Below are 18,900 nucleotides of genomic sequence, written 5' to 3' on the forward strand. Positions count from 1 at the left end.
CTGAGAAATCCTCGACTATCGTGAATCATGATTTAAACGCCTTGGGCGATGGAATATCGTCGATGCCTAAGCTTTGCTATTTTGTAACACGTGGCGCCTAATCGATATCCGAATATGCTATACGAATTGGTGGCAAACGAACTTTGAAGTGGAGAACTTGATTTTAAGGCCAGAGACAAAGATGACTTTGATTCTAAATGAAGTCTGGTATGGGAAGGTCCCTGACGTCGACTAAACCTTAAGATCGAGAGGTTACCGGCGTCAAGTGAACCGCTGGACCAAGAAATCCTTGTCGTCAAAAGAACCTAAAGGCTCAAAGCTGAATGGTATCAGAAGGGAAGCGCTCGAGTGTTTCGAACGAGGAAATCGTCTAAGCGAATACTTACCGCTTATCGCCGAGTAAATGCTACGAAACATTCGAATCGCTTTCTTTAACCAATCAAATCGTGCGTTATTCTTAAAAAGTCTACGTTTATGGCAAACACATTCTACGATGGATAATATTTTTCAAGTAGGAACCAACCTTTGCTTGAAATTCACTCGGTAGAATATTCTATCCAGTTTTTCGCAACTGCAGCTCGCCTTTCACGGATAACTCGTTCGCTGACGGTAGCTGAAGAGACACGTAACCCGGCTAACTTGCAAATTCTTTTGAACGGATGCCGCCCTCTCAGCTCGACAGTCCCATGGTGTGTCTTATCTCTTTTGGCGATTGACTGCGTCGTGACTGCTTGGCGAACGAAGCTCGCACTATCTTGCAGCGTGCGCTACGTGCTCTTCAGGTGAAAAGAGATCGATAAAAGTGATCATTTACCAGAGTTCGTTTCCACGCTGAGCTTTTTCAGTGACATCGCGCGAGCGTCCCGAAAGCTTCCGCTTTCTACCCCTGACTGTCACGCTCGCGTCGCACACGAGCCACCCTTTGCCCATTCCCTCCCCTCCCTATGCTCTATACACACGGTAGATCGACCAGAAGGATTCGTATATACGCGGGAAAGCGAACCGCAACTGCCAACTTCGCCTCGTTACTCCTATGTATGCTACGGTCTCTGCCAGTGATAACTAGATAAAGCCGTTCTACCGTGTATCGACGAACAGCAAGGCGTTTCTGCGTGACTGTTTTGAAAATCCGACGACTGTCCTTTCTCTCTGTTGACGTTAACTGCTGAAGATCGCATAACCAACCGTTCCAGCCATTTTCCAACGTATAATCGAACCGAGTGAAACAAAAGTCGCGAAATAACAGCGAGACCGAACTCCATGCTGTTTGAGAAATACGATACACCTGACTGATTTCAAATATCGATCCATTACGTGGTTGGTTTTTCATTGTTCCTTTCCTATCGCTTTGCGATCGCAAGACGGATAATAATTTTATAAAATAGAACGCGGGATTTGCAGTTCTTTGAATTCATATAATCGGGTTTGTTAATTTCGTTGATCGGACATGATAACGATATCACAAAAAATTATGTAATTGTATACCGTTTATCGATCGATATATACGAAGAAGTCCAAGTAATTGTACGGATACTAGTAATTTTTATCATAATTTTGTAATTTATGCTACTTTGCTATATGTACGTATATAAGCACAAATTGGTATATTTATGTTTGAGATTTTTATGCAAAATTATGCGATACTATGAAAGGATGCAGTCTCACCGCTGGCAAACATTGTTGCGCGAGACTAGAGGCCACAGGAGACTAAAGAGGCGTGAAAGCTCGAATAGTCAGCAATACGTACACCTACTTGCCGACTTCTGCATTGCGGCTTTTTAATCGCAGAGTTGCCGTGCTCTCTGCTATTCGGAATCAAACATAATTCCCTGAGAATCTAATATGTCTAATCAGATTCACCTTTCCCGCTTTATGAATCGTGCAATTACAGAAAAATAAAATTGGGAAAAGACTACGGATTAAGTAGAACTTAAGTAGAAAATTTGTAGGTCTTTGAATAAGAAATTTAATAGCCTGTTCTTACATAATAATACCCGTAATTCACCCTTTATACGTAACCTTTGGATTTTAATCCTCGTGAAGGTTCTAAATTATCATCAAGTGTTTGATGTACAATTAAAAACTCACACATTAAGGAACTCAAAGGGATCACATCTGTCACAATTGTTATCCTCTCGAATTCTCTTTTATCTTGCTTGTACGTTTACTATTTTGTATTAAAATATAAAATATCCCATGTGGAAGGAAATTTAATTTCCTTATATAACTAATTAAGAATTCTTATACCAGTCGTCTGAACACTGCTCTATTCTGTTTTATATTTCAACGTTCATTAACGTTATTTAACGGTTCTACATATTTATCGTCTTTCTTCGTCTTAATTTTTTAATTTCAATTTAGGCCAGTTTTACATCGATATTCTACGAATACTGCCAAAGCACAGTTTCAAAATTCATGGGTCCGTCTTTTCGGAACTTGGATATTCTTAGTAACTCAATTAACGTGAATAATGCAACGCAGGAAAAGAACCTGTTAACAGCTTCTGGTTTTCTTTAAAACAAACATCTCCGCAAACAAAACAGCTACATGTAACAAGCACTTTACACATTCTTTTGCGATCAAAGTAAGAACCCGTAAGAAGTAATCGACGATCCATTAGGAAGGGAAACTTGCTTTCCAGCGATAATTCGTCACGCGGACTCCTAATGAAAACCGTCTCTCCCTCAGAAACGGATAAAGACCGGCACAAAAGAGCGCACGGCCGCGCGCAGCGAATAAAAGCTTTGTGGCGCTAACTTCGCTGGGATAAAACTCACCGCCGACAATTTTTATTCTGGCCGACACGCGCGAAACTGCCTTTCCGTCTCTGTCTCTCTGTCTCTTTCTCTCCTTATCCTCTCGACGTATGATGAAACAAAGAAGAATCTCTCTTAGGGAACGGTATAAGTTTCTACTTGCGGCAAATGTGATTATATCGATCGTCATTGTGCGAGCACAAAAAGCCGCGCGCGAATAAATGGTAGAGAACGAACGCTGCGAAAAACGCGCCCGCGGATTCGAACGGAGCAAGAATATAACCGAGCGTGAGCGCTGAAAACTAGTAAAAAAAAAAAAGAACGATTCGAGGCTCGTTTCCATTTTTTATTTCTTTACTTTTCTATTCTTTTCTTCATTTTCTTTAGTTGTTTTCTCTTTCCTTTCCTCTTTGCCTTCGGCTTTCTTTTTGTTTGCGCCTTTCATCGGACGAGTGTAAACATTAAAATGCAAAGGACGCTCGGTTTAAACCGAGAACGAAAGAGAAAACGAGATTTTGCGAAGCTTAATGGATCTTCGCTCTTTGCGGAAACATTTGCATTTCTTGATGGTATTTCGCATTCCTATCCTGTGTTCCTACGTGGTTCTGGTTATGAAACGGCGAAACGGTTACGGTAAATCATGTTTACCTGAAGCTTCCGTTTGTTTTTGTTTTTTTTTACCAACCACAGAATTTTTTCTGTTCTTTAGCTTATATTTTTCTTCATTTCCTTATTTGTCTTTTGGCAACGCGTAACGTTACAAAATAATTTTTATGTTTTCAGCTAAAAAAAGAAACAGAAAACATCGGTTTCTATGTTGCCTTCCGTCATTTGTGCGTAATTCAACTGAGCCCTTGTTACAAACGTAAATGTGTTTCTCCTGTTATATACATAAATATAAACGTGCCTGTGGTGCACTTTGCTATAAAATACTATTAGATTATGGTGAAACTAAATCGCTGATTTTCTTCGATGCATTCGTGCAAGTATACGTATAGACATAGACGGAATAAAAAGTATAATCCGTGAGGAAAACGATAAATGAGAGTTATTTATTCGACATAAAGTTTAACAGTAATATTAGGCTTAATTTTAACTTATAAAAGTAAGAATTTATGACAAAGCCTATAAAATTGCAGCGCAATATTTTAATGTACGTTACGTAGTATGCAAATTGTAACTAACTCTGACAAGGGAAGCACACGTAGTGTAACTCTCGGATTTTAATGAAACTTTACAGGGACATAAAAAATTAAAACTATGACTAGCCGTTACCACAGGTACTGAATATTTTATGGGATATTTTATAATAAAAGTCAGAATTTCTGTAAAGATCGCAAAGCGTGCAAATCCGTCAACCGAATTCCCAATCTCGTCTACGTAATAATTTCTTCATTTATAGACATTCTATGTCTCAAATGTTGTTCTATTTCCGTCGAAAATGAATTATGTCACGGCTATACCCGGAAGAAGAAAAATTAACGCGTCTGAAATTCATTTACGTTTATCGATAAGTCGCCATGAAAATCTAACTCTAGCGCCACAAAAATATTCCAAGTATTTCCTTTATTCAAAATATAATAATTTTCTTTTCTTCGACATGTTTGAGAGTTTCAAAGGACTAAGAAACCTTTCAAAAATTGTGTCAGTTAGGCGCTGGTGTTCTACCTCATAGCCCATATTCCTTAAATTAATTTATTTCCGATCGATTTTCACTTTCGACGCTCACCTGACAATTTCCTTCCTCCTAAAGATTCTTTCCTTTGGGACTTTGCATTGTTATTAATTAAATAAAATTAATACCCTTAAAAACGTGCATCGGTAATGCATCGAGGAGTACGACATCAAGGAAATTGTTTTGAATAAAAATGTGGCAATGTTTAAAACGTAGTAAATTAATTAATTACAAATTAATTATTTTTTTCATGTTCTTTCAAAATCATGTTCTTTCAAACTAAATGGCTCAAAATTGCAGATACTTTCCGGACGAAAAATTCCTAATAATTTTTAATGTCTGGTTAACCGACGCGGTTTGCAGATTAAAAAACAAGATTAATTAATTATTCGGACGTAGATGACTTCCTGACGATGTTCCTCGTTCCATTACCGCAAATGACTAAATAAAAGATAGCATCGACTAAAAGTTGTTGGCCAAAACACCGTTCGATCCTATCTTCGCTGTGTTTCTTATCGGAGAATCGGGAACAATTTCCCGTTCGTTTCTATTTACGAACGCGATAATCCAGCGAACACTCGAAATCAGGAAACTTCTCGCCATTGCAAACGCGAATCTAACCGAGCTTCCTCCGTTATTTAACTACCTACATGGTGGTCAAGACTCTCGTTAGATCGCGCCCACCGTTTATTTCAGATTTCTAACACTTACACATCTGAACAAACGCATAATTTATCGGAATTTGAATATTTATCACACCTCGAAAATTTACGTTAAATTGCGTTCACTTCGAATTTTCGAAAAGTCCATAATCGTAGGTTTATTTTTAAAATTGTTGAAACTGTTTCACAGCCTGAGCCTGACTTTCTCGTTCTTCTTCACTGTCTGTAGAACCTTTCTCGCTCTCCGTAGAAATAGCACAATAAAAGTCTAAATTTTTTACTTTTTCTAATACTAATACGTGTTTTAGCTTTTTAAATTAAATTCGCTGTTACAGTCAAATATATTTATACTCGGAAACCGTTTAAAATCGATTTCCCCGGAGACGGAGCCCTAGGTAAAGAAATTTCTATTATTCTCAATTTATTTTTACACGAAGATTGCCCCATGCTCAATTGCGCACGCTGTGTTATAAAACATTATCGTGTGATATAGTACAGCGTACTCGGCAAAATACGCGCAGCGTAATATTAGTAAATAGAGCTTAAATTATTAAACGAGACAACGTTGAGCAAAGATAAAAATCGCCGCAATATTTCAAGCCGATGTTTCATGAGGCTTGCACGATTTTTTTCTTTTATACCACACGCAACATATGCTACCGTAACGAAGACTAAGTGCAGGCAATTCTGGAAGCTTTGATGTTTAGCGTAAACAGTATTATTAGGTTGCCATCGTCGTATCGGATCATCGTGACTTTCAACTTTATAAGAAAGAACATTATAACTTACAGTTAAAGAGTATGAAACGTATGAAAACTAGATTCTCTGTTGCATCGTAGTTCTCCTTTCTTTGCTATCGAACTTTTATTTATATCGTGCAGGCGGTCGTCCAATCGTCGTGAACGTTTCCAAGATCAAAAATTTCAAAATAACGCATAATTTACTGAGAAAAAGTTTCTTTCTTCTTTCGGATATTATTCGAACGCTTTCTTTGGTTACCGTACTAAATAGTACTATTAGATCGACGACTACGTTTTTTTTTTTTAGTTTTATTTTGGTTTTTTTATAATTTGTCCTGATGGACATTTGGTAAAATGTTATATCTTATTGGTGAAAAAAAATAAAATAAAAATAAATATAGTGGGTGGCTTCCCCCAGCGGGGTGCCAGCTTCGTTTTTTCTAAGTTATATATTTTATGTGACGACTAAGTGATTGCGGATTTCGTCAATACCACCTAATGGCAGTATCCGCAATCGCTTAGTTGCTAATCCAATAAAATGCGAGGAGAACATTAATCGAACCGCATAATAACGCTATGACAAGTTACTTCAGTCGAAGAATCGCCTTATTTTACTAGGAAAACATACTCGTGGCAATTGCTCGGCAACACTGGGCTTAAGGCCTAAAACTATTTGGCGCTCACACACCGCGGAGAAGTCAATTCGACGAACGATTGCTACGTGAAACGAAGTTGGAATAGTTCGTTTCTCATGCGGAGGGATCGATTCTACCAAATCGCATGTTATCGAACCAGAGTTTAGGGGAGATATTCTCGTTTCGTTGGTCAGAAATCTGCGAAAGGTGGTTTTCATGTTCGTACGGCAAGCGTAATCGTGCAAACACGCGCGCGCCCGTGCATTACACGTAGCCGAGTTGATGACCGCTTTAGCGAGAAACGTTCGGAAACCCCTGAGATACTTTGCTGGGGGAATTGCGAGCGTGAAATGTACGGGTCAACCAGCTTGCACTCGGAATTTTCCGGATCGTCGATACGTTTTCATTTCTACAGAAATCGAAATTCTGAAAAGCAAAATATATTCTAAGCGTCGTCGAAGTTTTCTCTACAATAAAGGGATCAAAGGCATGGAGAATAACAAGGAAAAGACAGCGAATGAAACATGCATATGTATTTATGTGTACGTGTATGAATGTAGGCGAAGTTACTGGCACGCGAAGGAACTGAATTGTTCGGAATCTTTGACCCGTGTACAGCCCTACGGCTAGAACCGAAAGAGAGTAATCGACACCAGACCCTGCGAGATATGAAAAGAGTAATTATAAACATACGCTATACTCTTTTTCTGGTTACTAGTATTTTCTGGACGCGCGTTCCAGTTGCCACGTGAACGAGCTCGTGCTTTCAGAAGCGCAAGAGTCATCAGCCGTCCGGTTTTTAGATGAACTTAAACCTTCGGAGAATGTCCGACTTTGTGGCATATTTTAAAGTTGGATTTTCTCATTTCGCTTTAATCGGGTTGGAACTGTTTCGGTGGAAATGATCATCGTAGTTTCCTTCGTCGTTTCAAGTTTTAAGTTTTAAACTAAGCAAAATAAATATCCTCGTTGCCTTTAGTTTTATTATTAAGAAATATTAAACATTTCTGCCTGAGCGTGTACGTAGTACGACGTTTGTTTCGAAGTTAGCTAGTTGTTAAGCGAATGATAAAATGCATGAAATATAGTAATAACCATGTTGGAAATACCAACACGGATATATAGAAACAGAGAAGAAAACGCAACGTAGGATAATCTGTCATTGAAACCAAACAAACCTACTCTCAGTGAAATTCGCCTCAAACCGAAACACCTGCTACTCACACTGCAGTTCAACGATCAAAACGTACGAAACCCAGCGGTTGAAAGTACAACAGCCGTAAAGACCATAGCCCGTGACTAGCAACTGTAGAAACTCGCATTGTGCCGTAGAAAACAACGAAACTTTCTTATCTTCGGCCCTGCGTTTAACACGCCAACGTCCGAACGTTGGTAACAAAACAAAGACGTTGCTGAACGAAATCCACGATAAATCTATTTGAAAAAATAATTACGGACAAAACAATGAGAAGGCACTCGTGCAAGCTACCCGAAAACGACGCCAGCTCCCGATCGTTAATATCCCGTAATCTCAAGACGAACGAACCGTCACCCGCCGGCAGCCGTAGTCTTCTCGTCTTAGAGCCTCCGGAATTATGGATGCGTTCCACTTCCGGCAACGCGCGAAACACGGAAGTGCAATGCTAACCCCTTGCCGCTCGTCCCGCCCCTTTTCCACCCCTAAACGTCGCCCCTCCTGCCGCGTTCATTCTAGCGGCAGAATGTACGAGGCCAGCCGTCTCTCCACGTCGAAGTTGGCAACGGCATCTGGAGCGTTAAGGCGAATGAGCGATGTGCCGGTGTCTTGCGGTATGATGGATCGCCCAATACCAGCCAATATGCAGTATTGCGCGCGGAGTGTGGCAAACTGGTATCCATGCATCAAATCGGCGCTAGGCGGAAAGCGAGCGGTCTGCTCGCGTTTACAGGATACGCTGTAACGCGCCGGTGTGCCCACCAGCTTCTCGTGATCAGGTTCTTGTCACCCATCCCGTAACCATACCGCCGCCGCAACGCGGACTATACGCGACGACCATACGGCGCTTGATCCTGCTATACCGGACACGCATCCGCAATTTTCCGTTCGCCATTCGGAACCAGCGAATCGATATACGGACACGGAACCGCTCGAGAAATTGTCCGTTACAGATGTCGTGTCTATCCAGGGATGGTATCGCGACGTCTTACGAGGTGATTACGCGACTCTATGGTTACGGGGTGTTACGGTTACGCTAGCGAAAAGCGTCGTTTCGTTTCTTCCTCTGTTTGTTTCCTCACGGGTGAACGCAGGTCGTATATAGTTGAGGCGATTAATTAATCGAGAAATAGTTAGGTTTTCTCTTTGCTATTTTAAAACGCGCAGATATTCGCTTGGAATATAACACGTTTATGCTTACTACTAATTATTTCGTAAACTATGGACTGCAAATGTCTAGACAAAGGACTCTCCGACAATCCAACACATATTCCTCCACCTAGCCTCAACCTACGAGCTTTCATAAATAACTGGAGTACAATCTTCCTACGTAGTCTCATTAATCGCTGTCAGCGATAAAGTCCCTTTGCTCTCCTGGAGCATCAACGAATAAAACTTGCAAGTTTTACATCTGTCGGATTCATCCTTAATGTCTTTACAGAGAGGACACGACGGAATTAGCTGGACAGGCTGTATTTAATTAAAATGAAGGACGAACCGAATAAATCCAACGTTGTACAACGAATTTAAGTGACAGAATTGGATGTTGTACAACTTTTTCCGAAGATTACGAAATACAAATCTCTAGAAACAAGTTAAAGAAACGTTGTATTTGCGATTGTTTTGCCAAAAGCTTCAAATACGTTTTAATGCATTTGAACGCGGTGCATTTAAAACGCGCTTGCAGTGACTGCGAACGCAGGACTTCCTTAAAACGTCGCGTAAGAATGATCATCTTCGCGCGATCGCGCTTCATACCGGCTTGGCTAGCGACGAAAAAGAAATTGCAACGAAACTTACAACGTGTAATTATTGCATTCGCGATAAGCCAACGGAACGAGCACGCTCACAGCGGTTTATTTTGAGTCAGCAGCTTTAATTGTGGACCAAGCGAAGTGTCTACTAATTGTAGGAATGGCGCACGGCGAATTCGTTTTAATAATACCGGCGCTGATTGCCATGCTGCTCGCGAGCCACTTGCGGAGATTTTAATCGACCTCGCGTTTCCGATCTTGCGATTACTTTTTTCTTCTTTTTTAATGGCTTTATTTGCACGAGAAAGTGCTCGCGTTTCGAAAATAGTCGGAATATTCGTCTGGGGAAGATAGCGTGAGACTAATTATCGCGGTGACAGAAATTATGTTGCTAAGGATAGGATAAGAAACACCGACGTATAATCTAACATCTCAACGTATAATCTCCTTCGGCGAGGTGAGAACGCTCGAACTTGCTCTGGGCGACCAAAGGAAAGTTAACGTATTCGCGTCGACTTCGATTATGATAATTATTCGTGTGCACGTACACTGTATCTTGATACTCGTTAAAGAGCGAGAAACAAGTTTAATGTCGCGTGTAATTGTCTCAAATTATTCTGAACGCTAGAACTATTGACAATCAAGATATGGATTTTGTACGAAAGCGATCGAAATGAAAGATGTACGAACAAATTTTAAGTAAAACGTACACTGTACGAAAGAAAAGCATCGGAATCTACAGAAATGCACCTTTGAAAATCCATAAAATTTCTATGAAAAAAATACCATTTGATTATTTTCACTACTTTTGTAATTCTGTATGACAAAATCTCGCATTATCGTTATATTATCAAGAACGTCGAAACTATAGTTTAATTATATAGAATTTTCGCGCTATTAATTCCCGCTGTTTTTGTTGCAAAAATGACAGACCTGCGAGGAAAATCAGAGAGAACGAAATTCCGTTATTTTTTAGAACTAGTAGGAAATCGACGACTGTAGAGACGAGTTCGATAACCTATGACACGGTAGAGTTCAAGGTCGCCAAAGTACAAAAATTGAACACACATTTTGAAATTTTTACAACGCTCGCGTTCGTTGCGCTCGCGAAACGTTATTGATCTAATAACCATCGTGAACCACAAGGAGAAAGAAAAATTCATATAAGAAGCACTTTGACTCACCGGAACGTCAATGTCGTCAAAGGCCTGTAGCTCTTATGGCTGTTGATATCGTGCATAGGGGTCCCCCAGAAGTCGTCCTTCAAAATACTAGTCCACGGTGTTTGACCGAGCACGTCCTTGTTTCTCACCACAGCGGGTATATCGTCGTGCACGAAATCACCACCTAACGCGTTCAGGTAACAACCAACGGCAACCAAAGCGACTGTCGCGTAAATGCACCAACCGGGCGGTTCGTTTCCCTCCGAGTCGTTGCACCCGGTACGACCGGCCCTCTTGCTGTTGTGGCAACAGCAACCGTTGTTTCGTCGTCTCATGATTCACAAAACGCGAACTACACTGGTGCGCGAAACAGGCTAAACGTTCTGCCGCGATCGTCGGGAATGATCACTCTCATGGAGCCAAGTTAGCTCTCATACGCCGCTATCTACCGAGCTGATAAATCCTCGTGGAACGAATCCACCGTTCACCGTCACACGACTCGATCGCTGATCGCATCTCAAACACCTCAACGACAACGACCACGACATCGACCGGATATTTTCTCGTTTCTTTTTTTTTTTTTTTTTCTTTTTTCGCGTAGAATCGGGGGGACACGAAAGTCGAAAACAGGGCTTTTTGTCACGACCTGTTCCTCGTGATTGTTCGTAATTAAAGCAGTAAACGTTCCATTTTAGCGAACGCCACGCGATCACGAAACGATCGATCGAGACCGACAGATAGAGCAGGCAACAGGGGTTCGAAGGTTTTATCTTTTCTGTTTTTCTAGCGAAATCCAGCAGGAAGCGGTGGCGCGCGCGATACTACCTGTCCGTGGCTCGCGTTCCACTCTTCCATTTACTTCGACTAGACTACTTTGAGCATTGGTGGGCCTCGTAGCGAGCTTGATAAATGACTGCGGAGGTTCATTATTTACCGAGCCGGCACGTCCGATGTGTCCGCTCTAAAGAGAAACGGGTTTCGCGCAAACTGATTGCTCTTCCACAGATAATAGTTCTCGCATGGTGCTCGTTCGGTCGAGATTGTCCCCGCGGGATTGTCCCCGACCCCGTCGGTCGCGTTCTTCCCCGTGTCACCCCCTCGCCACTTGCACAGCTGTAACGATGTAACAGCTCGTTACGGTCACGGGGATCGAGTTGTCCGACGACGCGTTGCAAGACCTACGCGAACGATTCTACCGATCGGTTCCGGCGACCGGGCGAAACAACCGGCCGATACGGGTTTCGTTCGAACCACCGCGATCACCACGATACACTACCCTTTGCACGAGCAAAGAGGTCGAAACGAGCTTGCGTGCATCGGTTCCGTGGATCTCGTCCGTCGAGAAACCGTGTACCACTCGTGGCAACGAAGCGTTCTCCCCAAGTGTTTCAACCTGACCGTTTCTGCGCTAATTCTCTCGCGAATATCGACGTCCAAGATCCTTCTTCACGATGCTTCGTGTATGCTGCCTGTTTCCCGTTTCCACGAGCATTTGATGCTCGATGCACCTCTTCGTACAGAGACGCTGACGAGGCGAAAGATACCAACCAAGTCGACTCGTTGACTTGGCGATTTGGCTGTTTGATCCGAATCGCGATGTAACACCACGGGAGGATATCGACGCACCGTGTCGACGAGCCGGAGAACAACGCGCGATCCTCTTTCTCTCGTTTCTTCCTTTTTAATTATAGACGCATTCGTTCTCACGACCAGTTCACGATCCTATCTTCTTTTCGTTTGGACGAACGAATCTTCTAAAATTACGGAGAACCAGCGGCGACACCGATAACACGCGGGTACACACCCGCGCGCCAGAGAGAGGACGGCTGTATGACCCAGATACACGCCATCGTGTCCGGGCTACTTCTATCGCCGCGACTTTCCTATGCATATAGATCTATACAAGCGGTGGTATCTGGCCGGAGGCGCGCACAACCCTCGAATTCCCTGCAGTGACGCCCCTTTTTCTTCTCCTTTCCTTCCTTTCTTCGCTTCCGTTTCACCCTTCGAGCCTTTGCATTCTTCCTCCTTTCGCACCCTTCGATTTCCACGCTCCTTCCTCCCGCGACATTTCACCCGAAGGTCGACGAATCTCTGGCTGCAGCCCCTTTGCAACGTGATCCAGTTTTCAGTCTCCTCTACCCTCGATGGAACAGTACTAGAGATCCACGTTTCTTCCCGTCGAGAAACCGGTTTGACAAGCGTTACAACCGTTTAGCTCGTCCTACCTCTTCACGACACTTTCGTCTCGTGTCACGACGCCCGACAGACTTCTGTTTACACGCCTCAGAGACGACCGCGTTACACAGTTACAACAGGTTGACGCACCGTTTACAAATGTACAAGCGTCACTCGAAAAAATTGTATAATCCTCGTGCAACAAAATACGTATAACCAGTGGTACCAGATCGTTATGTCGGTTCTCTGGTAAAGGAAACTCGTTCCGATAGGATCAAGATCGATACGAACGAACGAAACCTTAGCCCTCACGAGCGGAACCACCGAACAGAAAATGCACTCCGCGCCATCAGCGAAACGACCTCTCGGAACGAAGCGATCACGAGCGTGCGACTACCGCGTCGTTATCAAATTCGAGCGGGTCGTCGCGACGACGATAAGCGCAAGACTAAAGGACGACGGCAACCGCCCGGTTATATACCCGGCGCACTCTGACCCGCAAAGCCGCGCCCGCGCACCAGCCACCCCGGGGCATTTCCCTCCTGCGTTCCACGCTGTCTCTCTCCCTTTTCTCGGCCGCCTTCCATCGCGTGCTCGCTTTCCGCGAACCTCGTGTTTGTTTACCTGCTCGTATGGACCAGAGTCGCTATGGGTGATCCATCGCGAGCAGTCGCGCAGGACTGTGTCCGCTTTGCTCGAGTTTCGGCTTTGCTTTTGATTCTGGATGATGCGAAAGCGGATAGAAGATGACAGTCGTTCGAAACGATGAAATTTTAAGAGGAAGCGAGATCGATCGAGATTTCGAATTTTTTCACTGGCAAAACAATTTAACAACGATAATTTGTAGCACGATCGTTTATTTTGTATCGTAGTAACGGCGAAATAGTCTGGCAATGAGACGAACTTACGATTGATCTAATTTTTATTTATCGAATAATTTTCTTACTTTTCGTATTATTTATTAATCCATCGGGTTTATTTATCAATCGAGCAGTTTTATTGAAAATTGGCCTACAAATCCATGATAAATATGCAGACGCTGACTTTTATTAGACAAATTGTCGAATTACATCGGAAACGAAGGAAACGTCGAGATGAATATAGATCAAGGAATTAAATCCTTCTGAAAAATTATTTCAGGAATTAAATCTTTTCAAGAAGATTATTCAAACGATCGTCTCGTTGATAACTTCAAACGGAATATGTATAAAATTCAGCTTTTTTTTTCGCTTTCAATCTGTTCCATTTGAATTAACAGCTTGGTAGCGCTCTTTTCTTTATTCTTACATTTCTCGTAAGGATACTATATGCTATCTTCTTTGACTTTGAGTCAGGTAAATGTTTTAATTTTTTAGTTCAGCTTGTACTTCTTTGACCGTATTCTTTTACCATTGTGCCATTTATAGATACATATTACGTCATTACGCTTTTTCCGTGGTAATGCGGCACACGTATCCGAGTCTGTAATTCCGAGTCCGAGTCCTTCGTTTATCATTTTCAACCGCATTGAATCTCTTCGCTTCTTCGTCTCTAAATTCCGTTAATAATTTTCTAATATTTGTATTATCTGATATTTCAAATCCAAGAACAAACTTCTCTTTGTCTTTCAATGCATGCAAACTTCATTATTCTTTGAAGACAGAGATACGTTAAATAAAAAGATATAATTGACTGAAGATACATTTCTATAATGGCTATATTTCTAATAATATTTCTAATAAATAATGGCTAAATTTCTATAAAAAAAATTGAATCTAATAATTCAGTAATTCATTAAACACATCGCTCGTTGAATATTCGTATCTTATCGCAACTATCGCACAAACAAAACAAACACACGAGGGACCAGCATGTAACAAATGCGCATTTCTGTGCAACTATGAGATCCAATAGATACGATAGATATTTAAAAGATTATAGAGATTTAAGTTGCTATCGTTGAGAAAACCAGAAAGAGTGGTCAGAGCGAGTAAATGTCCTTTCTTATTACCTTCCTAAATGCAGCTCGCAACTACATAATAAAAAGAGTTGTTGCCAGCATTGAAATCAAAAACAGAATTAGCCATTTACCAGGAAAGAAGAATCGCAGTACGTAATCGTTCTTCGTTATTGCCTGCCTAAATGCGCATCGAGGATTACGAGGAATCGAACGAGGGAACGGATCGGTGGCACCCGCCGAACGTAATGAGAATACGAGCTCGTTATGGCAAGCGATAAAGAGCTTGTTGCGAGGGTGGCATTGCAAAGTATTACAATAGAGACGTGTTTCATCGCGGTCTATGGAACGTTCGTTTTTATGACATTCCTTGTCCATCGAGCGGATTCGTTCCGTGAAAACCACTCGCACAGCGTTCAAGTACCTAGAAATGGCAAAAGTCGAATTACGATTACTATAAACGTTGGAGGACCGTGGTCGTTACCATGGTCGACGCTGTAAAAACGATACTCGTTTGGCCAGGCATAAAGAAGAAACGTGGGAAACGTCGAAGAAGAAAGAGCGCGCGAACCAAATCGATATACGCGTATATGCTTGCGCCGGTTTTTCCACGCCACTCGCTGCTTCACCCCGTGGAAAAGTAAGCTTCGATCGATCATGGAATTTCGGCCTGTCGAATCTACAACGCTTTATCATCGGAACGATTTGCCGAACCAAACATCAGCGTCGATCCGCGACGATATTGCTCGCGTCGACAGTCAATCTTTTAATCTTGCGTATGTACAAGCGACGCGCGCCTAACTAAATAACCGTGCGATTTCCCTCGTGAAAAATCGACCAAATTAATACAACGCTGTGGATTTCATCCCGGTGCGGTGGATAACGATGATCCCTTTTGACGAATCGTCGACAGGTATTTCTTAATATACGAAGGGAATGGAACTTGTTAGTTATTAATTCTTTGTTAGTTAGCGTTAAGATGATAAAGATAATGTTGGTGTATGAAACATTGGTCTTCCTTCGTCATAAATTATCTAAACATGATCACGTTAAATTAGATGTAATTACGTGTTCATTTATCCGACGTGTTTATTTGGTTTTTTGAAAATTGGGTTACACGTGTCGTACAAGCCACGTCTTTACAAGCGTAGTAATACGAACTATTCATTCGACTCGAATTTAATTACTGTTTTAAACAATTTAAACGAAGAGACAAATTGTTCTCTTCGTCGATTATAAAATTATTCCTATATTCATAAAATAATCTACCGCCAACCCAACACAGAAAATACAATCGGAACGCCTTAAACGCTTTAAACGATACTTTTTTCCGTAGAAAGACGACAATATTCGATCTATGCAAACAAATATGTATGTATTTCCATTTTTAAAAAGACGAAATTGCTCTAAGCACAAAAAATATCATTCGGCAAATGTAACATCGTTTGGTTCGCTCATTTTCCTGTTTCCTATTTTTAGCTAATTGCTCTGGGAAAAGACCTATGATTTAAATGAGGCATGCGACCCACTCCTTATACAATATTCATTTCCGTTTAATTAAAAGACCAACGTCGCCGATATATTCACGCGTTCGAGCGATGATCTTCACGACGTCGAGTATTTAATAATGCATCCAACCGATGTTAATATCCCAAAGGAAATGGAAGACGCTCCGACCATTGTGAAAGGGTGTCAGTGTCTAGTATTACAAATGCAATTCCGGTGTGTCCTCGGGAAGACAGGCAGCAAGAAAAAGGTACGGTAGCAATTTCAGCAGGAATGCAGGTTGGATCGTCGCAGTCGGCTATGAGTCAGTGTGGTTCAAACTTCTCGCTCACGCCGAACGGGAAATCCGATTAGAAAGCAGATGGACAAGGAATTAGCATCGCAAGTAGCCGTCGATTACACAGATTCTATAAAAGGATTATTATCAGAGATCCAGATTTCCTGTTACATCGCAACCTTTCTACCGTCAAGACATTATAAGTTCGTATTATCGTATTTCTGCTTCCGGTTTATTAGGTTATTGCACCGTTTAGTACGTATTTTTGTCTTTTTTTAAAAGTTTTAAAACTTTGATTTCCACTATATGCGATTGTTGAACTTTTCGTCTAATTTTCGATTATCTGTTTTCAATGAAACGATTAAAACCAATCTTATTTACCGATACGAAACGGCTCGATTTACGTTTATTTCGATTATATTTCCAATTTTATTTGAAATATAATTAATTCGTACAGGTTTGTTAAAAATTTAACGTCAACTTGGATTGTTTTAGACAAAAAGGTCTATAAATCTATTACAAATATACATTATATATCATAGGTCGTGTATATAAATAACCGAATATATTTTCTGGTTAAACAGTTCAATTATTATCAAATTCATATTTATTTTGCAGATATAAGAAAGCAAAATTCTCAAAGAGTCATTAAAATCATCGATTCAAACTTTGCTAATAATGTTAAAAAAGTAAAGTTAATCTTTTCGACGCAATTTTATCTTGTAAATCCTGTTTCTAGAAAACCATCCCAATTATTTTGTATGCGAATACCGTTAAGATCAAAGCGAGTGTAGCAAATAATTTTCCAATCAAAACAGGAAACAACGAGTGGTCGAAACATCGTGCGTTAAGTCCCAAGTACTATGATCCCAGGAACGATCACAGTGTTTAACGAACCAACAACAAGGATTCGTCAAACATCGCAGCGCGGTACGAGGTTCCGGTGTCAGAGACAGCTTGGTCCGCCACAATGGGAACTTTATGGACAATCAAAGGTGGAGAACATTCGGCCGGTTAGAAGGAAAGCTCGAGAGACAAAGAGAGAAAGAGACACAAACAGACGGACAAACAGACAGGCAGGCGGACGAATAAACAGACAGACAGACAGACAAAGATAGAGAACATATATTTAATTAATGTAGTCACGAGTCAGACACAGTATACACATCGAGTCAGGCTATTTTTGCGACGATTGTATAAGTTGGAGGCGCCAACTGCACATGCATAGACCTTTGCACGTGTACGCGTAGAAGCTGTCGAATTCGCCGCAAAACTCATGCATTTCGTGCCGCAACTGGACTATCCAGGCGACTGGAGAAAGGCAGTGTCCGCAATTTCCGGTAATGTCGCGCGAGAGCGCTTTGACGAGGTCTCACCGACATCGAAACTCGTGTTCGCGACGTCCGACGAAAATTCACCGCTACCTTTGCCATCCTATGTCACCATGGGCCGGTTTTATCCTTACCATCCCCATCTCTAGCTTCCTTGCCAGTCATCGAGGGGCGGAGCATCGCTGGCTTACGAGAGAAAGGCGTAGACATTCGGGAACCTGCAATTCCGCAGGGAATTTCTACGGGACCGATCTACAGCGAACGTAATCGGAACCCTGCCGAACATGCAGCGTCCTTTTACATCAACCTGTGCCATGTCGAATCGTATCCATTGTTTGGCTGTTCGTATGCTACGTTTGTAGGTGGGATTATTGAAATTGTCCGTGGTTCCGTTAATTCTTCGGGTCACTGGCGAGGGCCAACCGACAACATTCTCGGGGCTTTTTGGGTTTATTACGTTTCGGTGTGTGTTCGTCTATGTCTACCTCAATGTCGGAGAACGTGGTAGTTCGGTGAAGGAATGTTCGCTACTGTCTTAAGTACTTTTCACGTAAATGCGCGAAGAGACTCGTGATACATATCTTGCGACGATTCGTCGAATAGGATGTATAACGATCGAAGAGTGGTATTACTATATCATACGTATGAGTTCATATCGTGTATGTATTATATTTCATCGTGTTAAGAATTGTGGATCTTTGGTGCCGAAATAATATTGAAGGAACATTGACTATACACTGGGATGTAATATTTAAATAATATTATATTTATTACTAGAAGGATTTCTCACATATTCTTCGATACATACTTGGACGCGTCTCCTCACTTTCTCTACACTCGACGACTGCTAACCGACTCTTCTGGACGCTTCTTAACAACTGCCAATCGTCCTTTGTCTCAACTCAGGCCTGGACGCGCTCTGACGCTACACACACATGTATCCACACACTGATGCTCACATACAAGTAACTCTAACACGCATTTAGCCCAGTCCAGCACGAAAGATTATACATATCTCAACACATCGATACACATTTGTAACTTTTCTGTTCTGTAATGACTTTGTTAATTCATCGATTCCTAGTCACTTTC

At 41.7% G+C, this 18,900-nt stretch overlaps 1 protein-coding gene across 3 annotated transcripts in view; it reads right to left on the bottom strand.

Moving 5' to 3' along the window:
• The window catches only part of LOC132911460 (protein O-mannosyl-transferase TMTC1-like), a 292,210-nt gene extending 280,105 nt beyond the window's left edge, over positions 1–12,105 (bottom strand). For all 3 annotated transcript variants that reach the window (XM_060968103.1, XM_060968098.1, XM_060968120.1), the window contains exon 1: positions 10,602–12,105. In XM_060968103.1, coding sequence (XP_060824086.1) covers positions 10,602–10,915 — 314 coding nt within the window. In that variant the 5' untranslated portion in view covers positions 10,916–12,105. The remainder of the gene's footprint in view (positions 1–10,601) is intronic.
• Positions 12,106–18,900: the final 6,795 nt, after the last annotated feature.

The sequence above is a fragment of the Bombus pascuorum genome, chromosome 1 (genome assembly GCF_905332965.1).
Source record: "Bombus pascuorum chromosome 1, iyBomPasc1.1, whole genome shotgun sequence".
Classification (NCBI taxonomy): domain Eukaryota; kingdom Metazoa; phylum Arthropoda; class Insecta; order Hymenoptera; family Apidae; genus Bombus; species Bombus pascuorum.